At 38.2% G+C, this 17141-nt stretch overlaps 1 protein-coding gene across 1 annotated transcript in view; it reads right to left on the minus strand.

Moving 5' to 3' along the window:
- Nucleotides 1–5233: 5233 nt before the first annotated feature.
- The window catches only part of zc3h18 (zinc finger CCCH-type containing 18), a 38629-nt gene continuing 26721 nt past the window's right edge, over nucleotides 5234–17141 (minus strand). Inside the window, exons 13-19 of the mRNA XM_088939007.1 lie at nucleotides 15788–15946; nucleotides 14181–14189; nucleotides 13463–13623; nucleotides 11745–11932; nucleotides 11093–11189; nucleotides 7114–7207; nucleotides 5234–6043 (exon numbers count right to left, since the gene is read on the minus strand). Of these exons, the coding sequence (XP_088795133.1) occupies nucleotides 5839–6043; nucleotides 7114–7207; nucleotides 11093–11189; nucleotides 11745–11932; nucleotides 13463–13623; nucleotides 14181–14189; nucleotides 15788–15946 (913 nt within the window). The 3' untranslated portion in view covers nucleotides 5234–5838. The remainder of the gene's footprint in view (nucleotides 6044–7113; nucleotides 7208–11092; nucleotides 11190–11744; nucleotides 11933–13462; nucleotides 13624–14180; nucleotides 14190–15787; nucleotides 15947–17141) is intronic.

A 17141-nucleotide genomic window follows, 5' to 3' on the forward strand; every position in this document is an offset into this window, starting at 1 on the left:
GTACCATTTTGTAATGTACTGTCTACATTGTGTGGTGCTGTCTGTCATACTGTGTAGTCTGCTGTATTGTGCATATCCTGAGAGATTGGCGCAAATAGGAATTTGATTGTAGATGTACGTATGGCAACAAACCCTTCTATTCTACTCTATGGAGAATAGTTACATTTGGAGTTTCTTTCAGACCTTTTCCTGAAATTACGTAACAGAAACAATAAGTCATTGCAAATTGATTTTAGTTGGCAGTTTTGTAGTATCAGTAAGATCGCCTTTGGCTATTCAGTAGAACCACAAACTGTAAACACTTGACACAGTAAAACACAGAAATCAGTCACTTTAAGTAGAAGTCATGTCTTTTTTATTTTTGTCAACCACTTTCTTAATTGCATAACTGGGTCAGTGTGTAAACATTCTGATTCTCTGTTGTTAGTATAGACAAGTTCCCCTTGACAGATCACAGCATGACATTCAGTTTCATGTTTCCTCATACGTAGATTAAGAAACAATTGGACGCCAGAGGGTGGTAAGTGTGAATTTACTGAATACTCTTCCGTGATTGCTTCTGATTAGAAAGTCTCTAGGACTGGATAGACATCTAGTGAAAGCAACATAATATAGACAAGTTCCCACTATAACAGAGATAATTTTATAGTCCTTTGGAGGAGACATAGGTCTGAGGTCCTGGCCAAATTTCCTCATGGCCTTTACCAATCATGGCCTCCTAATAATCCCCATCTCTGAACTGGCTTTGAGTGGAGTGTCCAGAAAAGTGAGTGTAAGGAATTATTTCTTATTATAAAAAGCATGTTCTTTATGGTGACAAGTGGTAACGATGTTGAAGAACAGATATGTGCAAGACATTGATATGTTTATGTTACCTCCATAAAGTCATTTTCTAAACAATGAAGTGAAACAATAGAAAGGCAAACAGGGGGTTTGCATATACAGTGGAAAGTGTGGAAATATTTAGAAATTCATCAGAAGTTGCTGGCAGACCCGAAAATCAGTGAACCAAGGCCACTTAATTAAATGAGCTCGAAATAACAAATAAAAAAAGTCCTGGTTTCAAGCTCAATGCTTTCTTAAAACTTAAAACTAACTCTTTCTTAAAGAACATTATTCTGTAATTAAGGCTATGAAAATAAAGATTTTAAACCTAAGGCCTATTTAGTGCAGATGTTTACACAGAATTGGTTGGTAATTGTGGGTGGAAAACCGGTGCAATGTTGCATGAGCACCAGGCCTTTATTTCAGCTGAAGCCAAGGCACAATAGCATGAGAGGAAGAAAAAGATTCTCTCTTTCTCTGTCAGTTTTCCCAGGATGAGTGGCTGAGCTCTCTTTTTTTTAGCCAGATAACAGAAGATACAATTCCCACAGTGCCCCCTCTTCCAGCGACTGGTTGACTTTCCATTCTTGCCATTCTAAAAACTTACGTTTTCTTGAATAATTTGTAGCTACTCGCAGTCTACATGTTATGTCAGAATCACAAGGACATATTGTTAACCAAAGAAGCTTTTAAAACACAACTTTTTACTGATGAGAAGTCATTGGTGCTTCAGGTAACCACTGGGTTACACAGAAAGTGAACAATGATTTTGAGATTATCATGGTGTTATAAAAAAGATATATAAAAACAATCCTTCACTGGCAAATCTCATACTCATACTCAGGAAAGAGGTTTTCAGATTTCGCTTTTGTGCTAAAATGATTAGACTAAGCTGACATCTTAAACGTTTTCTCAACAGTTTACTCACATTGCTTCAGGTCTACAAGCGTGCACTTCCTAAAGGGAAAACTCCCAGCTCAAAAGCCTACTTCATGGTGAAATTACTTTATCTAATTGAAATCATTTGGTACTCTATAGTACCAATAAGAAACAATTTCCTGGCACATATTGAAAACCAAAATGACAGCCCAAAGGAAACAGAGTTAGAATCCACTTTAATATCTGAAGCAGTGTTGAGGAACAGTAGCTCCCTGGTTGGTCAACGACTCATCACTTGCTGTTTGTAGCTGGACACCCTGAGAAATGAGCGGCATGATCTACATGTTGCACAGTTATAGTGTTAGCATCTCATTCAGAGGAGATGAAGACCAAGTGACCTGTTACTTGTGATAGAATGGCAGAAATATTCACCCAGCTGCTCTTCTGATAAGAGGATCAGCCTTTGAAGAAAGGCGTAAAGGTCAAACTTTTGTTTTCCCACTATTTTGTACATTTTTGTACTAAGAATATTAGAGCTATAAAATAAGGCTAACTATGTCCCGGAAAGAATGAAGATCCCCGAATCCTGAAATTTTTAATTTCACTTTGTGAATATAATTCGCTATATGACTGATCTTTTTTTTAACCTTTCAAGGAATGGTCAACTTGAAATGGGTACAAGCCTATTCTGCTTTTGTCAATAAGTTGCAATAAAATAGTATGCTCGTTAAAAAAGGAAGTATTATTCAAATAATACAGGTCTAATTATATAATGGGGAACTTTAAGTTCTCTCTGTATCTAGTCACAAGGGCCTAGTAGACTTTTATTAACATGATTTAGTGATTTCTTCTTTTTTTGGGGGAGAGGGGGAAGTCTTTTTCACTGAATAAAAATTGGAGAGGACTTTCTAACATTTCTCTGAATTAACTTGAACTGCTTTTTCTTTCAAGGTCTTGTCCAAAAGACCATGAGGACAGGGAATATTTATTCGTAATGAAACCAAAATAACCCGTAACACTTATTAACTAGAATGCAATGCGATAAATCATTGACATACATTTTTCCCAGTAAGAGTTTGCTTAAAACTGGAGTTTGTGCCCGGCTTTGAAAAATTTCCCAGACTGATTTCACCGAATAGCTGCAGTGCTATAGTCTCTGAGATGACTGCCCTCAAGGTTATCAAGAATGTGGTATTTTCCTAGATGTTGTGGGAAACTGGTAGCATTTTGTTAAAGAAAAACGTAACTGAAATTAATAAAATAAAATTTTTGTCAAATTTTAACAGGCTTTCAATGTGCAGCAGATTCTTAGGAATAAAAACAAAAATGGAGGGAATATAATTTATTGTGTTGGTTCTCTCTCCATCATTGGAACAATACTCATTTCAATAACATGGAGGGATAAAGGGAGTATTAATATTCCAGAGCAAAAACGTTTACATAAAAGAACACTTAAACTGAAAGTCTAATTAAGACATAAGAAAACGAGTTCAACAAACCAAAAATTACAATTAAATTGAGCACTAGATTATAATTTCCATAATAACTGATACAAATATAATGTATTAATCTCTGGAGCCATATCCATTTTAATTGTGGCAATAATGTGGGAAATGTGAAAGTATTTTAGAAATTGTAATACTATTCTCAGTTTTTCAGACAAGACATTTCTTAAAGAAACTCCTCCTTGAGCAGTGTACTTATTGTTGTGAGAATGTAACCTTTTTTGCAACTACATTGGTTTGAAATGGAACGTTTTTCATCTTGTGTATTCATGTTATTCCCAGTTAAAAGTAAAAACACCAAAGACAGCTCAAATATTTGATCTGAATAACTGGTCAGGCTGAACTTGGATTATTTCCAAAAACTCGTAGAGTATATAGTTCTGGTAAAATCAGTTTTAAGTTAACTTTTTTTTAGGAATAGAATACAATGGGTGCAGAGGGTGTGCAATGTTTTCATTGTTCACCGATGCATGTCTAACATCTTTAGAATTAACAGCAACCTGAAAGTTACTGTGCCTTGAGGCGTCTAATGATGTCACCTGTCATCACATCACATCATCTGGAGCAACAATGACAAAAAACCCTCGCAATTAAAAACAATTCTGGAAAGGAATTCCCAGGACTGCGCAAACACAGTCTGGATCTTATACTGTAACCTGAAGGACATTGGTTCACCCTGAGAGTCACAATCACAGAACGGGACTAGATGATTTGATTTTGCTTTGCAAAGGAAAAAAAAGTGTTGCTTGCTGCCATAAAAAAATTGTTTTAGACAATTTTAGGAAAACAATTTCAGACAATTATTGGATGGTTCTCATGCATTTATGTCTATTTATATCTATTGCTTTCACAAAATTTGAAGGGTTTCTTTTTGCAAACTGAAAGGATCAGCTGGATGCATTTACAACTGAATTACATTCTATCTGAAGAATTCAAATCCACAATGGCTAAACTGCAATAAAAAAAACCTCAAGGACAAACTGATCTTTGTAAATTTCACTTTGCATGCATCCAGGCTGCTGTGTGTGTGTGCACAGCAGCCAAGACCAGGAGAAAAAAGGATACAAGAGGTCAGAAGGCATGTATATGGTGACAATAATAATGCAAAATACTGTTTTTCTAGCATCAGATCTACAAGGTGGGAGCTGGGACCAGAAGAAAAAATATAAAAACATTCTGGTCAAAGCCTTTTTGTGGAGTTCTCCCAGTTTACACTTTCATTTTACTACTCAAGAGCTTTGACCTCTAAAATGCTTTCAGCGAGAACAAACAGTTAAAAGTTTACATTGGAAAAAACGGCAGAGAATGTTTGTTTTTGAAACGCTGTACACTGAGCCAGCTGAGCCTGGACCTTTGTTTTTCTTGGGAGTCTCAGCTGATGCACCTAAATGAGCGCAAAGGTACATACCAATAGAATCTTCCTAGTTCCCCATGGGGCTAAAGGAATGAGCTCAGTTACTCTTTTGTCTTATCACCCAGAAGGCTTTTTTTATCACATCCAAAGGCTGTCGCCGTTTTCCGAAGTTCAGAAATTTTTAGCTTTTGCCTCCGGCTATTCTGCTATTCCATCATTTATTTTTGTCAGAGCTAGGCGTGGAAAATAGATACAAGAACGCATGAGGGAGAAAAACTTCAGGGGGAAGAACTGTTTTTTAAAATATGTTTCAGTTATACGGTATATATGATCAAGCATATATACCATGCAACTCAACCACTTCTTGTTCATAAAGTCTTCAGCACAGTCTTTCCATCTTTTTATTAGCTGATGTTTTGTAGCATGATTGCTATTTACACATTGTTCTTTATTGGTGCTTTCCATGCACAAAAAGAAGAAAAAGAAGAAAACATTTGCATGATGCTCTAGAACAGTAGTCTGCAGTCCGGCTGTAACCTTAACTAACTGAATCAGCTCATTATTGGCTCTTTGAAGACCTGGAAAAATCGCAGACACACTGACCCTCTAGCATAGAAGAAAACATCAAACCACACTTCAGGAAACACTCCAAAATTCAAGCATCTCTTTATCAAAATAGTTTATTTTGTTGTTTTTCTTGTCATGAAACCAAGATGCAGTCTTACTTTTATTCAGCCAACATCCCAAATACAACCAGGTACACTCCGTATGAACTAAAATATGGAACAATTAATATAAAGAATGATTATCTTTTATTTAGGAAGAGCTAGGAAAAAAATTCTGTGCCAGATTAAAAACAAAAGAAAGGCAAAATACTTCACATCACAGTCATTTGTTATCTCTATAGTTGTACATTGTAAGAAATTGAAGTATATCATGTTGAAAACACTAAACGCACAGATCTAGTAGAATACAGTTCATTGGTTAAGAAAGGCTCCATGGGCAAGGGCCTGTGGATGTGATGTTCTTTGCTTCTCCAAATGTTACTGCCAACATCTCCTCCAACTGCCTGAAGTACGAGGTGGGTCTTAGAATTCACAGTCCACAGCAAAGAATCTTACAAAAACATATCAAAGATTTTGCCATTTTTAATAAGAAACTTACTGAGGCCTTTTTTTCCCCTCTCAAGAAGCAGCAGGACGGTGTCTGCTTCCTCTTATTTGTGTCTTAAATATAAAATCCTCCCTCTGTCTCTGAGCTGAAATGGTTTGGTAACTATACTTTCCCAGGGATCTTGGCCCGCTTGCGTGCAATGGCGTCCTCCACAGCCTTCAGCTGTTTCAGCAGCTCCTCGCGCCGGGACAGCGTGCTGGCTTTGCTAGACTTCGCTGGGGGGGCCGATCCAACACCCGCCGGAGGTTTGCCCGCCAGGCTGGGGCCTTTGCCGGAGGACTTGGGCGGAGGAGACAGTGGGCGCTTCCTGAAAGGAAAACCAGGGAGTGCAAAAGCAGCCCAATGGTAACACAGGGGCAAGGGAGATAAAACTGGATGTTAGGGTTCAACTCAAATTATTAATGCGGATACCTCTAATTTTTAGTCAAATAAAGAAACAGAAGAATTCTTCTCATTTTCCCTACTAAAGGCATAAGATGGACAGGAGTTTTTAACTGCTGCGTCTTTTCTAATGACTGGAGCTGTTATTACAACAAAACTAAACTGACTAGTTCACCTAGTAGAACTAAAAATACAGAAACTGAGGCTGCCAGATGGCACACGTGCTGCACAAAGCCCTCATAATTCTAACACATGGGCACAACATAATTCAGGGAACTTAAATGTATTTTATAACCACATTTTATTCACGAACGTGAGCAAAATATTATGTTGCAACAGCATTTTTGTAAAATCAAATTCTGCAAAGCTGTAGCTCAGTTACTACAATTATTAGATTTTACATCCAAGTGTTGAAAATCATACTAAAAGACCTGAAAGAGAGGACAGTAGTCTTGAAATTTTAAATTGGTTGACTAGGCTGTTGGAGAAACAAGCTGCCTGGGTTTTAATTCCAATTCTGATAACAAAAGACACTGAAATTGAAGCCTCAATCCAAAGACTGGAAAACAAAGTACGTAGAACAATAAATGAGGAAAAGAGCTCACTTCCAGAAAGCGCTCCTGGTTTAAGCTCAGATTCTGCCATTTCCTTGATATATACTACACCTAAGCAAATTTCATCCTTTGCGTCAGTTGAGAAACTCAGTCTCTACAGTTACAGACTTTTGTTGACACCATATTTTTTAAAATCTATATGCACTATGTGGATATACACTACAATAAGATGGAGATATAAGGCAAATTACCTAAGTGCATGCAAAAAAGTGCATGGTATGTATGTTAAGTCCTAGTCTCTAAACATTAAACTGGATATCAAATAAAAAACACTACATTGATTATCATTCTTAACTACTCAGAAACAATATCATTTAGTTCAGGTTTAAAATTCATGCTAATGCTAAATTCAAGAAATGTTTTTGTGGAATAATGCGGTTACCTCTCTGCTTGGGCTGGTGGTGGTCGCTGGCCCTGTCCTCTGGGGCGGTCCAGTTTGGGGGAGACGGGCCGTCCTGGAATTCTTCTTTCCCGACCTGCAAAGGGACAGCGAAGAGTGCCTATGGACTCTCATAGATGCATTGCCCAAGAATGCTGGAAGTGACATTTCCTCTCAGAACCATATGCAGTTTAAAATGTCCCGATAACCAGATTGTCTGCCTGATCTACCATATTCTAATTCAGAGAAACGGAAGATCTCAACCTTTAAGCTTAGATTAATTCTCTCCTTCACACACAGTTTTCACACAGTTTACTGAGTCAATTTGAAATCAGGCTTTTTGGCATTGAGAAAAACATATTTTGTGTTAAGTAAACCAAATCACTCAACAAACCAAAAAATGTCAAAGGAAAACACTTAGCTCCAGTTTCACAGTTACAGAAGTCCTACAGCATAAAGACATAATCCAAATGTGAACGGACAGCTTACTTTTGTAAGCTATCAACAATTTAGTGGCAATTTTCTGATTATTTCCATGCTACACCTTTCTCTTTTAGATTACTTGGCATCACATCTGAAAAGTGAAGGATTAATTCACATCCTCTGAAGTTTCTACTAATCTTCTGTTCCTGTTCATTTTGATTACTGGGCAGTGAATGGGCTACAACTTGATACTTTGGTGTTATTTAGCCAAGTTACTGGAGTGTGAAAGAGACGTTACATCCACAGTTCACACAATATTTACAAAAATAATTATGTAAGTGATATCTTTAAAAAATTGCTTCACTGCTTTGAACATTACTCAAGGCACTTTCGTGGATAGGTGTTGCATAATGGAAACACTAAAAATAAACACTTCTTTGCTCTCAGACTTTAAAACAAAAGTGTTTCCTTGTACACAACGCAATAAAACAGCATCCAGTGAACAATAGCATCTCTGTCTTTTTGACTTGACCGATAAAACATGGGAAACATGGGGGAAGGAACAATAACTTTCATGTATCCATAACTGGAATATTACTCCAAGACATTTGGTCAAAAACTAGTCTGGCCAACAACAACTGGTAAGCCGTGTATTAGAGCTTTACTATGGAAACATAGCTTATATGCATAGTATTAGTGGTCTACTAGTGATAATGGACAAAATACCTGGCTTGGATTCACATAGGGACTGATCCACTGGCTAAGGACCTAACCTAAGGATCATTCATAAAGTACTAACAAATGGATTCCAGGTCACTCCACAAATACAGTGTTAGGGTTCCCAGAAGGCCACTTCAAACTCATAATCCAACGAATCACTTGGGCAAACTGAAAGGCAGTCATCTAGGTGTTTAAACACATCGACAAGCTTGCAGCAGCACCAACGTATAGGCCCCTGTGGGGCAACACTTGCATCACAAGAGGAGAAACCTCGATCTCTGAAATTTCCAGCCCTTGGGTGTACCTCACGAGATATGGTTTCATCTTTAAAAACTGCAAACTGAAAGTGAAAGGGCAAGGCACTTTCACCAAAAATAACATACAGCAACAATACAATAAATTCTCCATAATCCTATTTTGGCACCAAAAGCCAGGAATGCTTATATGTTATTCATACGCAAAAACAAAGACAAGGTTGTAACTTTGACGTAAAAAACCTACCCAACATGAAAAACTACTTTACAATCAAAACAGGATATGATAAGTTTAATTAGTGCTAAGTAAATAAGAGCAGAATGCAATCTAGGTATGTCCTCTACTCTCAGTTACGTCAGGGTTAATGATGTTGTCTGTTTGACAATGATGTGTCATACAGTGTTCTAATAAATGAGAGAAAATTCCAGAGAAAATATTGAGCAAAGGCCTCACCTAGAGCTGTCAATAACCATTGAACAGAATAATTAAACCTTACAGTCTTCAGTGTCAGGTAACAAAGGTTTTGTTAGGAATCAGAACTTCCCAGTGCATTCTGCTAATGTTTTAGTGACGTCCAAAATGAACAATGCTAAGTGGTAAAAAATATTGTTGCCCTGCAGGTTACAATGCATCACTTCCTGTCAAAACACCAAGACCAACACCCTAGTATGGCAATTTGCTCATCAAAACAGCAAGTGAGGAAATGACTGAAACTGTAAAAGAACACTTCCCAAACAGCCTGCAGCAGTAAATGATATAGGTAGAAGGGTAAGATATCCTAAATGTAATGAACAGGAAATCAATGTTATTTCTCTGTGGGTAATCAACCAAACAAATGTAATATTAGGCATCGCCACATTTGGTCCATTATCTATGTTTGGCATTGTCTTGTCGACTGAAGAATGGGTATCCGTAATATTTATTATTGTTTGTTATTATTGTTTATTATTGCTTCTCAAAACAAAAACCACATGACAATATCAGAAAGTTGTTCATTGAAGAAAAACTTTCTTGCACACAAATTTACAAGTGAAATGTTCTGGTAAGTGGCACTGACTTACTTTAGAATGTGCGCACCAGAAGAACTGAATGGAATGTTTTATGACTACAGTAAAAAAAAAATGTTTCAAACTTTTTTCGGGATAACATTTATTTATATTTTGTCATCAAGAGGGGAAGATTATTGTGATAGTAAGGGTTATTTTTTCTTTCCACTTTTTAGTGTTCAAAGACTAGACAACCCAGCAACTTCAAGTGCCCTGGGACACAACTTTTAAATTAAATACAAAAATTGGGATCCTGTGTCAACCTTGATGGTGGTCTGACCCACACATTCAAAATCCCTTTCAAGATCTGTTTAAGGGCTGACTGATGGCAGATTAGATTTCAATAATATAAGCTTTCAAAATTCTGAACCTGAAAAAGTGTAATGATAATTTTACACCAGCAACACATCATAAGCTGCCTGTTCAACTGTTTGGACAATTAACTCCAAACTTTGCAATGTATAATTCTTGTAACAACAGGATGTAAAAATGTAAAAATGGGGTTCCTTCAAAAACCAAGATGGTCACCAGACTACCATTTCTTTTTTGTTATGCGATTCATGACAATGTCTGTGATGCAATGAATAGAAACTTGACAGACTGCATAAACCACCAAAGCTCTTTCTGATTTGCAAAAGTTATGCTCATTGCCCAACCAACACCACATCAATAATGGCTCTGTGAAACCTATCCTGCTCAAGAACTGCTAGACCCAATAACGTCAAATTTGGTAAATCCAATTCTGACAGCAATATAGTTAACATAAGTTTTGCAGGGGCTCCAATTTAAACGACAGTTGTATTGGGAAATGCTGCACCAAAACATTTGAAACTTTGCAGGATTCAAAACCTCCAGAACTGCTTCAGAATATGCACCTTATAGATTTCAGCGATATGCCCACACAGTCCAGTAATACCATTTGTTCATTTAAAAAAAAAAGCAGCCAGTTAATTCCAAATGTGGTAGATGTCACTCTAGTGTTGGATAAATAGGGTTAAACCAGATGTTCACCATTTTGAAACATCAACACCCTTATTGATATAGATTCCATATTGCAAACTGCTCCAGGACAAAAACTGTTCGGCCAATTAATCCCAAACCTGGCAGGTTTTATTCCTGCAACAATACCATTACCACGTCAAAATGAGGCTTCTGCTTAAACAAGATGGCTGCCAGACAGACATTTCGCTCTTAGACTTCAAACAACTGAGGTTTCAGGAACTGCTCCACTTATTAACATCTTTGTTAACTGGCAGGCAATACACTCCAACTGTCACCTCACATTGGACAACAATACATTTTACACTTAAACCCCCTGCTCGGTGAAATACACTCTGTAACAATGCCAAAATGATAAAAATTAAAGCTGAAGAATGCAATTTGATATTGAAACCTAAAGTACTTTACACTTTATTAAGTAACGGAATCACCCTGTATTGCGGATATTCATTGCATAACTGGTAATTCTAGATGTGTTAATGATAAGGAGTTATATGGTAGAAATTACCGAAAGTTTAAGAAAGCCTGAATCTCCTTACCTCTCTCAGGTGACGTGGCTATTCTTTTGCTTAGTGGAGAAGTTGGCCTATCCTTGTCTGATGGTAAGTATCTTTTCCTGTTTCCTTTATCAGCTTGCTGAAAAACAAGTTTTAATAAACAGATGCATGTAACTGACATGACGACAGTCAATCTAATTTTGTTTTCACATTCCAGATGCACACTGGAATCGTCGGCAGTGATTCGACTTGGCTCACTGCCACAAACCTCACACCTTCCTGGGAAGGATACGGACTGTATATACTTTCTTCCCACTAACATGTGTCTGCTCATCCTTGAACTATGAGCCACACTGTACCTACAGAGAGACTGCAATGAACAGATGGAACAAACATCTTTCGGACAACACTGTAAAGATCGCGTACAACTAGCGAGCCATTCGTTAGTAATGAGTGTTTAACCTTAACTCAATGACAGAGGACAACACGATGTCCTTACAACTTATACTTATGACTCTAATTCTGCCTTTACTTTGGGAGACATACCTCAGCATGAATCTCTATGGCAATAAAGGAGTGATGATACTGGGCTTATGTTTTCTGTCTCACAGTGCTTACACAAACGAAAGCCGAAGGTGACAGAATTTTCGCCCATTAGCAGCCAGCTGCATCTGCTCCAAAGGGGGAGGGGTACCTTGTTGAGCAGCGTAAGCTTGATGTCCTTGTGGGAACCGTAGCCGGACTGCGGTCCAGAGGGGGGCAGGTGCTGCTGGGAGGGTTTGCTACTCTGTCCCGACTTCAGAGCGGTGGGCTTGGGGGGCTGGGGAGGGGGTTCCGGTTTTCTTCGCTCCTCTTTGAACGGCTCATCCTTTTTAGGTTTTCCTACAAGTACAAAAACATTTTCACAACCACTCACTGCTAAAGCTACCTTACACAACACTGAATCTTACATGTATTGAACACTTTACATCTAAAAGCATTCAATTGTTGAACAATGAAAAAACCTGTATGCAGGTAGGGATATTATTATTATTTTTTAGATTTAATAATCTTTACTAACCAATTGTCTGTTTTTTAATCTTAAGGTACTGGTTCTAATTGAGCGATACTGTTGAGTCGAATGACGTTTTGTATGATGTCATTGTATTTTTGTTATATTGTATTATTGTCGTATATGTTATATGCTCTCGATGTGCAAGGCAAATACCCCTAGGGGTAATAAAGTTGAATTCAATTCCATAAAGCATCGAAATATATAACAAACCCAAATCGGCCAGGATGGCAATACTTAGATCAAATGCTAAAGTGTTGGTCTTGAAATCCAATTAGGTTTTGCTGTGCAGGTTCAATCTCTGCTCACAGCACTGTTACGATTTGCAATATCGCAGAGCTCGTAAAATTGATGTTGATACTGTATTTTCAATTGTTGCTTGCAACAGCCTTTCAGGATAAAACAGTTAAACATGAACCAGAGGCCAGGGAACTGGAAATTAAAACGGAGAACAGGAGACATTTCTCTACCCAAAAGCTATGGGAGTCTGTTTCAAGAAAAGGGTGGATGAGCTTCTTTGGTCATTAAGTACCAAACTGGCTAGATGGACCACAAGACCTCCTGTCATTTATAATCTTTCTTATGTTCTCAACTAACAACTAACTGTGGCTTTCATTCATTCGCCTTCTAAAGACTAAGGACCATATCCTACTGAAAGTCAAAAATGTAAGTTCTGTGGTTTCTTTCAGACCTTTCATGAACATGCTCCCTAAGCTGCAGACAAGCTTGTGGAGATGAAGCACCTGCAGAACTAGACATAAATATGTGTGACAAAGGTTTGCTCTTAGTTGTGTGATCTCCCAATGGAAGAACAGAGGCATTTCAGTACAGTAGAGTGAGAAAGGTTATAAGGTGCTATCATGTGTAGTAGGCACAGGCAAGTGAAATCCAGTGTTGTTAAAATGAATAAGCAAACACCAAAAGATGGATTCATGTCTGCACTATAAAAAGTTTTACAACTATGCCAGTCTCCCATATGTTACTAAACATATATATTGAAACACTATCCATTGAACATTTTCTAGTTTCTGCAATACAGCCAAGTATTTGGTTCCAGAATTAAGATGCGCTGTTCTGAATACGTGAAGCAAGCACAAACATTTCACTCACAGAATACTACATGAGACAAGGATGAAATGCTAACAGAAAGAACCCTTGCTGAAAATAGATGTGTGTAAACTACACTACAACTCTGCACAGGTAAAATCTTAAAATGTCAGATCAGCACTCACAGTAGGACATTAACGAACGGAGGTAACCATCATATGCAGGAAAAAAAAACGTAAAAACGTGGATGCAAACCCAATCTCTTCTATGTGTGAACGTTCATCCCTGATTATAAATCTTTCAGACCCCAATACCTTTCTCTTTTTTCTGCTGTGCTGGGGTGGGTGATCGGGAGCTGGCGGAGGACACAGGACTGGCCAGGTCAGCATACATGTCTTCAGAGTCTGCACTGCGCACTGAGCTGCTGCTGGAGGAGGCGCTGGACACTGAAGACACACTGCTTACACTGAGAGACCTGTGGTACCAACACACCCCATCACTTTTAATACAGCAAGAAACACACAAGCCACATAAACCACAGTCTTCAGCCTACCTACTTATAATTAGAGAACAGAAAGTTAACAGTAAATACTGAAGTGCTTCAAACCATATCATGCAGAAGTGTGATTGTTTCTTTTAATGGATGGAAAAATGGACAGGAAACAGATTAAAATAATAAAAAGGGGGTGGCATTCTGGCAAGCAAGAGCTCTATTGATGCAAGACAAAAAAAGTATGATATAGACCAGTGATTTTCAACCTTGTCTGTTAGGGGGACCCCTCTGAAGATACATTTCAATAAAACAAATCAAAACTTCACTCATCCATTATTATAAACTATATTAATACAAAGAACATTAACAGTGGAACTGCAGGTTAGCACAATCTAAGCACAGCCAGAGCGTGCCGGTTTTACCACATCACTAGGAGATGCGCTTCTCTGTGTTGCTGGGGATCCCTGGGCAGTCTTTACAGAGCCCTTGTTAAAAGCCCCTGATCTAGACAAGTTGCAAGTGATAATCTCGTACAATACCTGGATTTTCTGTGACGACAGGCAGCAGGAAGAAAGGGAAAAAAAGAGAGATTGTTAGCAATGCACTACAATACAGTATTTACCTAAATAAAAAAAAAGCCTTGATATATATGAATGCTTGAAATGTTCTCCCTCTTCGGTATTACCATACAGAGATTGCTATGCTTTATTATTTATTCATTATTAATACAGTTCTGTCTGTCCACTTCATTGGATTGGAGTTTCTGAATTTCAATGTGTTTTTCATTTTCATGAGCTTTTGATAGTAAGATTATTGGCAGGTTGCTGTGCAAACCTTGAATTTATTAGCCTTGTTAAAATGCCGTGATGGAAAGCACAGCAACAAAATTAATTCAATGAAGTTTAATTTGGATCTCCTGAGAGCTACATGGTAATATTCCTCCAGCTGGACAGGAATCACATGTGCTGAGCTGAAGTCCACGTGAAATGGAAGAAAGGGCCTTCCAGCACAGTTATGTATTCCCCTGCATTGTTTAATAGAAGCCTGACAAAATAAAAAAGTTCCAATAGGTTTTAACCAGGTTCAGGTATGTGACAAAATAAAGTGGCACATGACAGAAATACTTGCAGGAAAGTACAAAAAATCACCTTGGTTACAAAGGCAGAAAACAAAGTAAAATATGGGAACAAATCAATAAATCCAGCCTTGGTTAGTTACATGTGTAAGCAGAACTTCCATTTTGGGTGATATGAAACCTTTAACCCCAGATCAACAGGGAGGAAATATTGTGAAGAGACAAAGCTACTTAAAGATCGAATGTTATATTAAGCACTATTCCAGTTTTGTTACAATCATCAAACCAGATCACAGCACTAACAATGTTTATGGCTATTTTCAGTCCTGCACATTTAAAAATGGTGATTAATTTTGAAGTGGCAAGGTTAGTCAATAGATGCTGCAATGCTTTTCTAACATAACCTTCTGTTTCACGATTGTCATGACCTCTTTATGCTATGACCACTAAGAATTTTTCCAAAGCACTGGGGGGCCCCCCTAACACATAGCTTCACTGTAATAAACTTCTCCATTAGACCATCATTTTGGTCAATTTGTACAATTACACTAGGCATTGTGATTTCTTCTAAAAAGCTACAGGAAGTCTAGTATTAGTACTGTTTCAAATACCGTAAATTCAATTGTATTATAATGACTTCATACGTAATGCAATGGATCCCCTTTGCAGCATTTTCAATTAATCAAAAAAATAAATGACCCTCATCAAAACTTAGTATCGAACCTAAGGCAAATACATTAGAACATCTGTAGCCACCATCGGTACTGACCGAATTCTTGATAAGAGAATCAAAAGGCCATAGCAAATGAAATGAATGGTCAGGAAAGCACAAGTTGCTGGAGAGAAGCTGCTCTCAGACTGTTAGGGCTGCATGAGAATTTCAGGATATCGCACGACTGTTACATCGCTGCATGATTTTAGGTTTCATCAGAACAGACTGCACTAGGAGAGCAGCTGTTGAAACCTGAAATGGTCCAGAATATTCTGCAACGGGAGACCTGCCAGTTTCTATTCCTGGTCATACATTCTTTTTTTTTTTTTTTTTGGAAACCCCGGCACCCGACTGCTCACCTGGATTTCCTGGAACCGGAAGGAGAGTGAGAGAGGGAGACGGAGGAGGATCGGGAACGGGATCGTGACCTGGACAGGGAATGCGAGGGAGACCTGGAATGGGAGCTGGAGCCGGAATAGCTGCTGGCACTGCCACTCACACTGCCGCTCACCGCATGCCTGGAACACAACAAAGCCCACCCTTCACCTTTCAGACACACCCCCTGCCCCGCAGGCTAACAGGGGTTCCTACAAGTATGAGACGCAAGAGCTCCAGGAAGACTAGACGTTTGCTTAGTTGTTGATAAGATTAATGATCCCAGTATTTTTTCCCAATGGATTCCATCACCTGACTTTCGACAACATGGTTAGGGATTTTGTTCCACACTCCCTCGACTCTGCGTCACCTGTTCTCTGCCCTGAAAACTCACACACTCAGCTTACATTCCAGGTGTTGATATTGAAGAAGTCTTCAAGACCGACCCGAGACTATGTGATCCAAGCATTCTCTTTTCTTTGTAAAACAGATTGTTACGTTATTCCTTGTGATAACCAACAGCAGACGTTTTTCTAAACTGCACACGCAGTGCTATTTCCTTCATACTATCAGTACGCAGTCTGCCAGGATCAAGGCCTTGAATATGCTGTCAGTCAGCATCTGCAGTAGGAGAAACTGTCTCAAGTGGTCCTGCTTATGAGCAAGAGGCATGCTCTATGAATGTGTCCCCTATCTAGGTAGTTTTCCATTTTTACACACTTGATTTGTCCGGCAGCAGGGAGGGATCCTCACATGGAGCACTGTAAAATTTAGAGAAATTCACAAGGGAAAAAAAAAGAGTAACAACAAGCAAGAAAACAATGGCTGTAGTAAATCATGTGCACCTGCTAGGAATACCCAAACAGCGCAGGGAAAGAACCGATCCAGGGAAAGACCCAGAAGCATTAAAGAAAATATTTTAAACTTTTGGATGCCATAAACACACTTGTCTGCTTTGCAAATGATTTTTAGGTCCAAGGTGTTTCTTGAAATCTGTACACAATAAAAATCTGTGCAATACATTACGTATTTTTAGATTCCCTCACAAATAAAACAAAGTTTTATTACTTGATTAAAGAACTTTAGGACCTCTACTATGATTAATCCCTACCCATTGACTTGAGTAAGACAAATTTAAACAAATGTCATACATCTCTGGCAATGCTGTAACTATTCACAGGCTTAAAATGTACCAAAAATACATTTATAACACAACCCCAAAGGAAGAATCTTCTGATTTTTTCATATATTAGCAACATGTTAGAATACAGTAAAATGGTGATATAATAATCAGATTTAGCACTCAAAGTGTACCCCTTTACATTAAGGACAAATTTT

The sequence above is a fragment of the Atractosteus spatula genome, chromosome 21 (assembly GCF_055471065.1).
Source record: "Atractosteus spatula isolate fAtrSpa1 chromosome 21, fAtrSpa1.hap1, whole genome shotgun sequence".
Lineage (NCBI taxonomy): Eukaryota > Metazoa > Chordata > Actinopteri > Semionotiformes > Lepisosteidae > Atractosteus > Atractosteus spatula.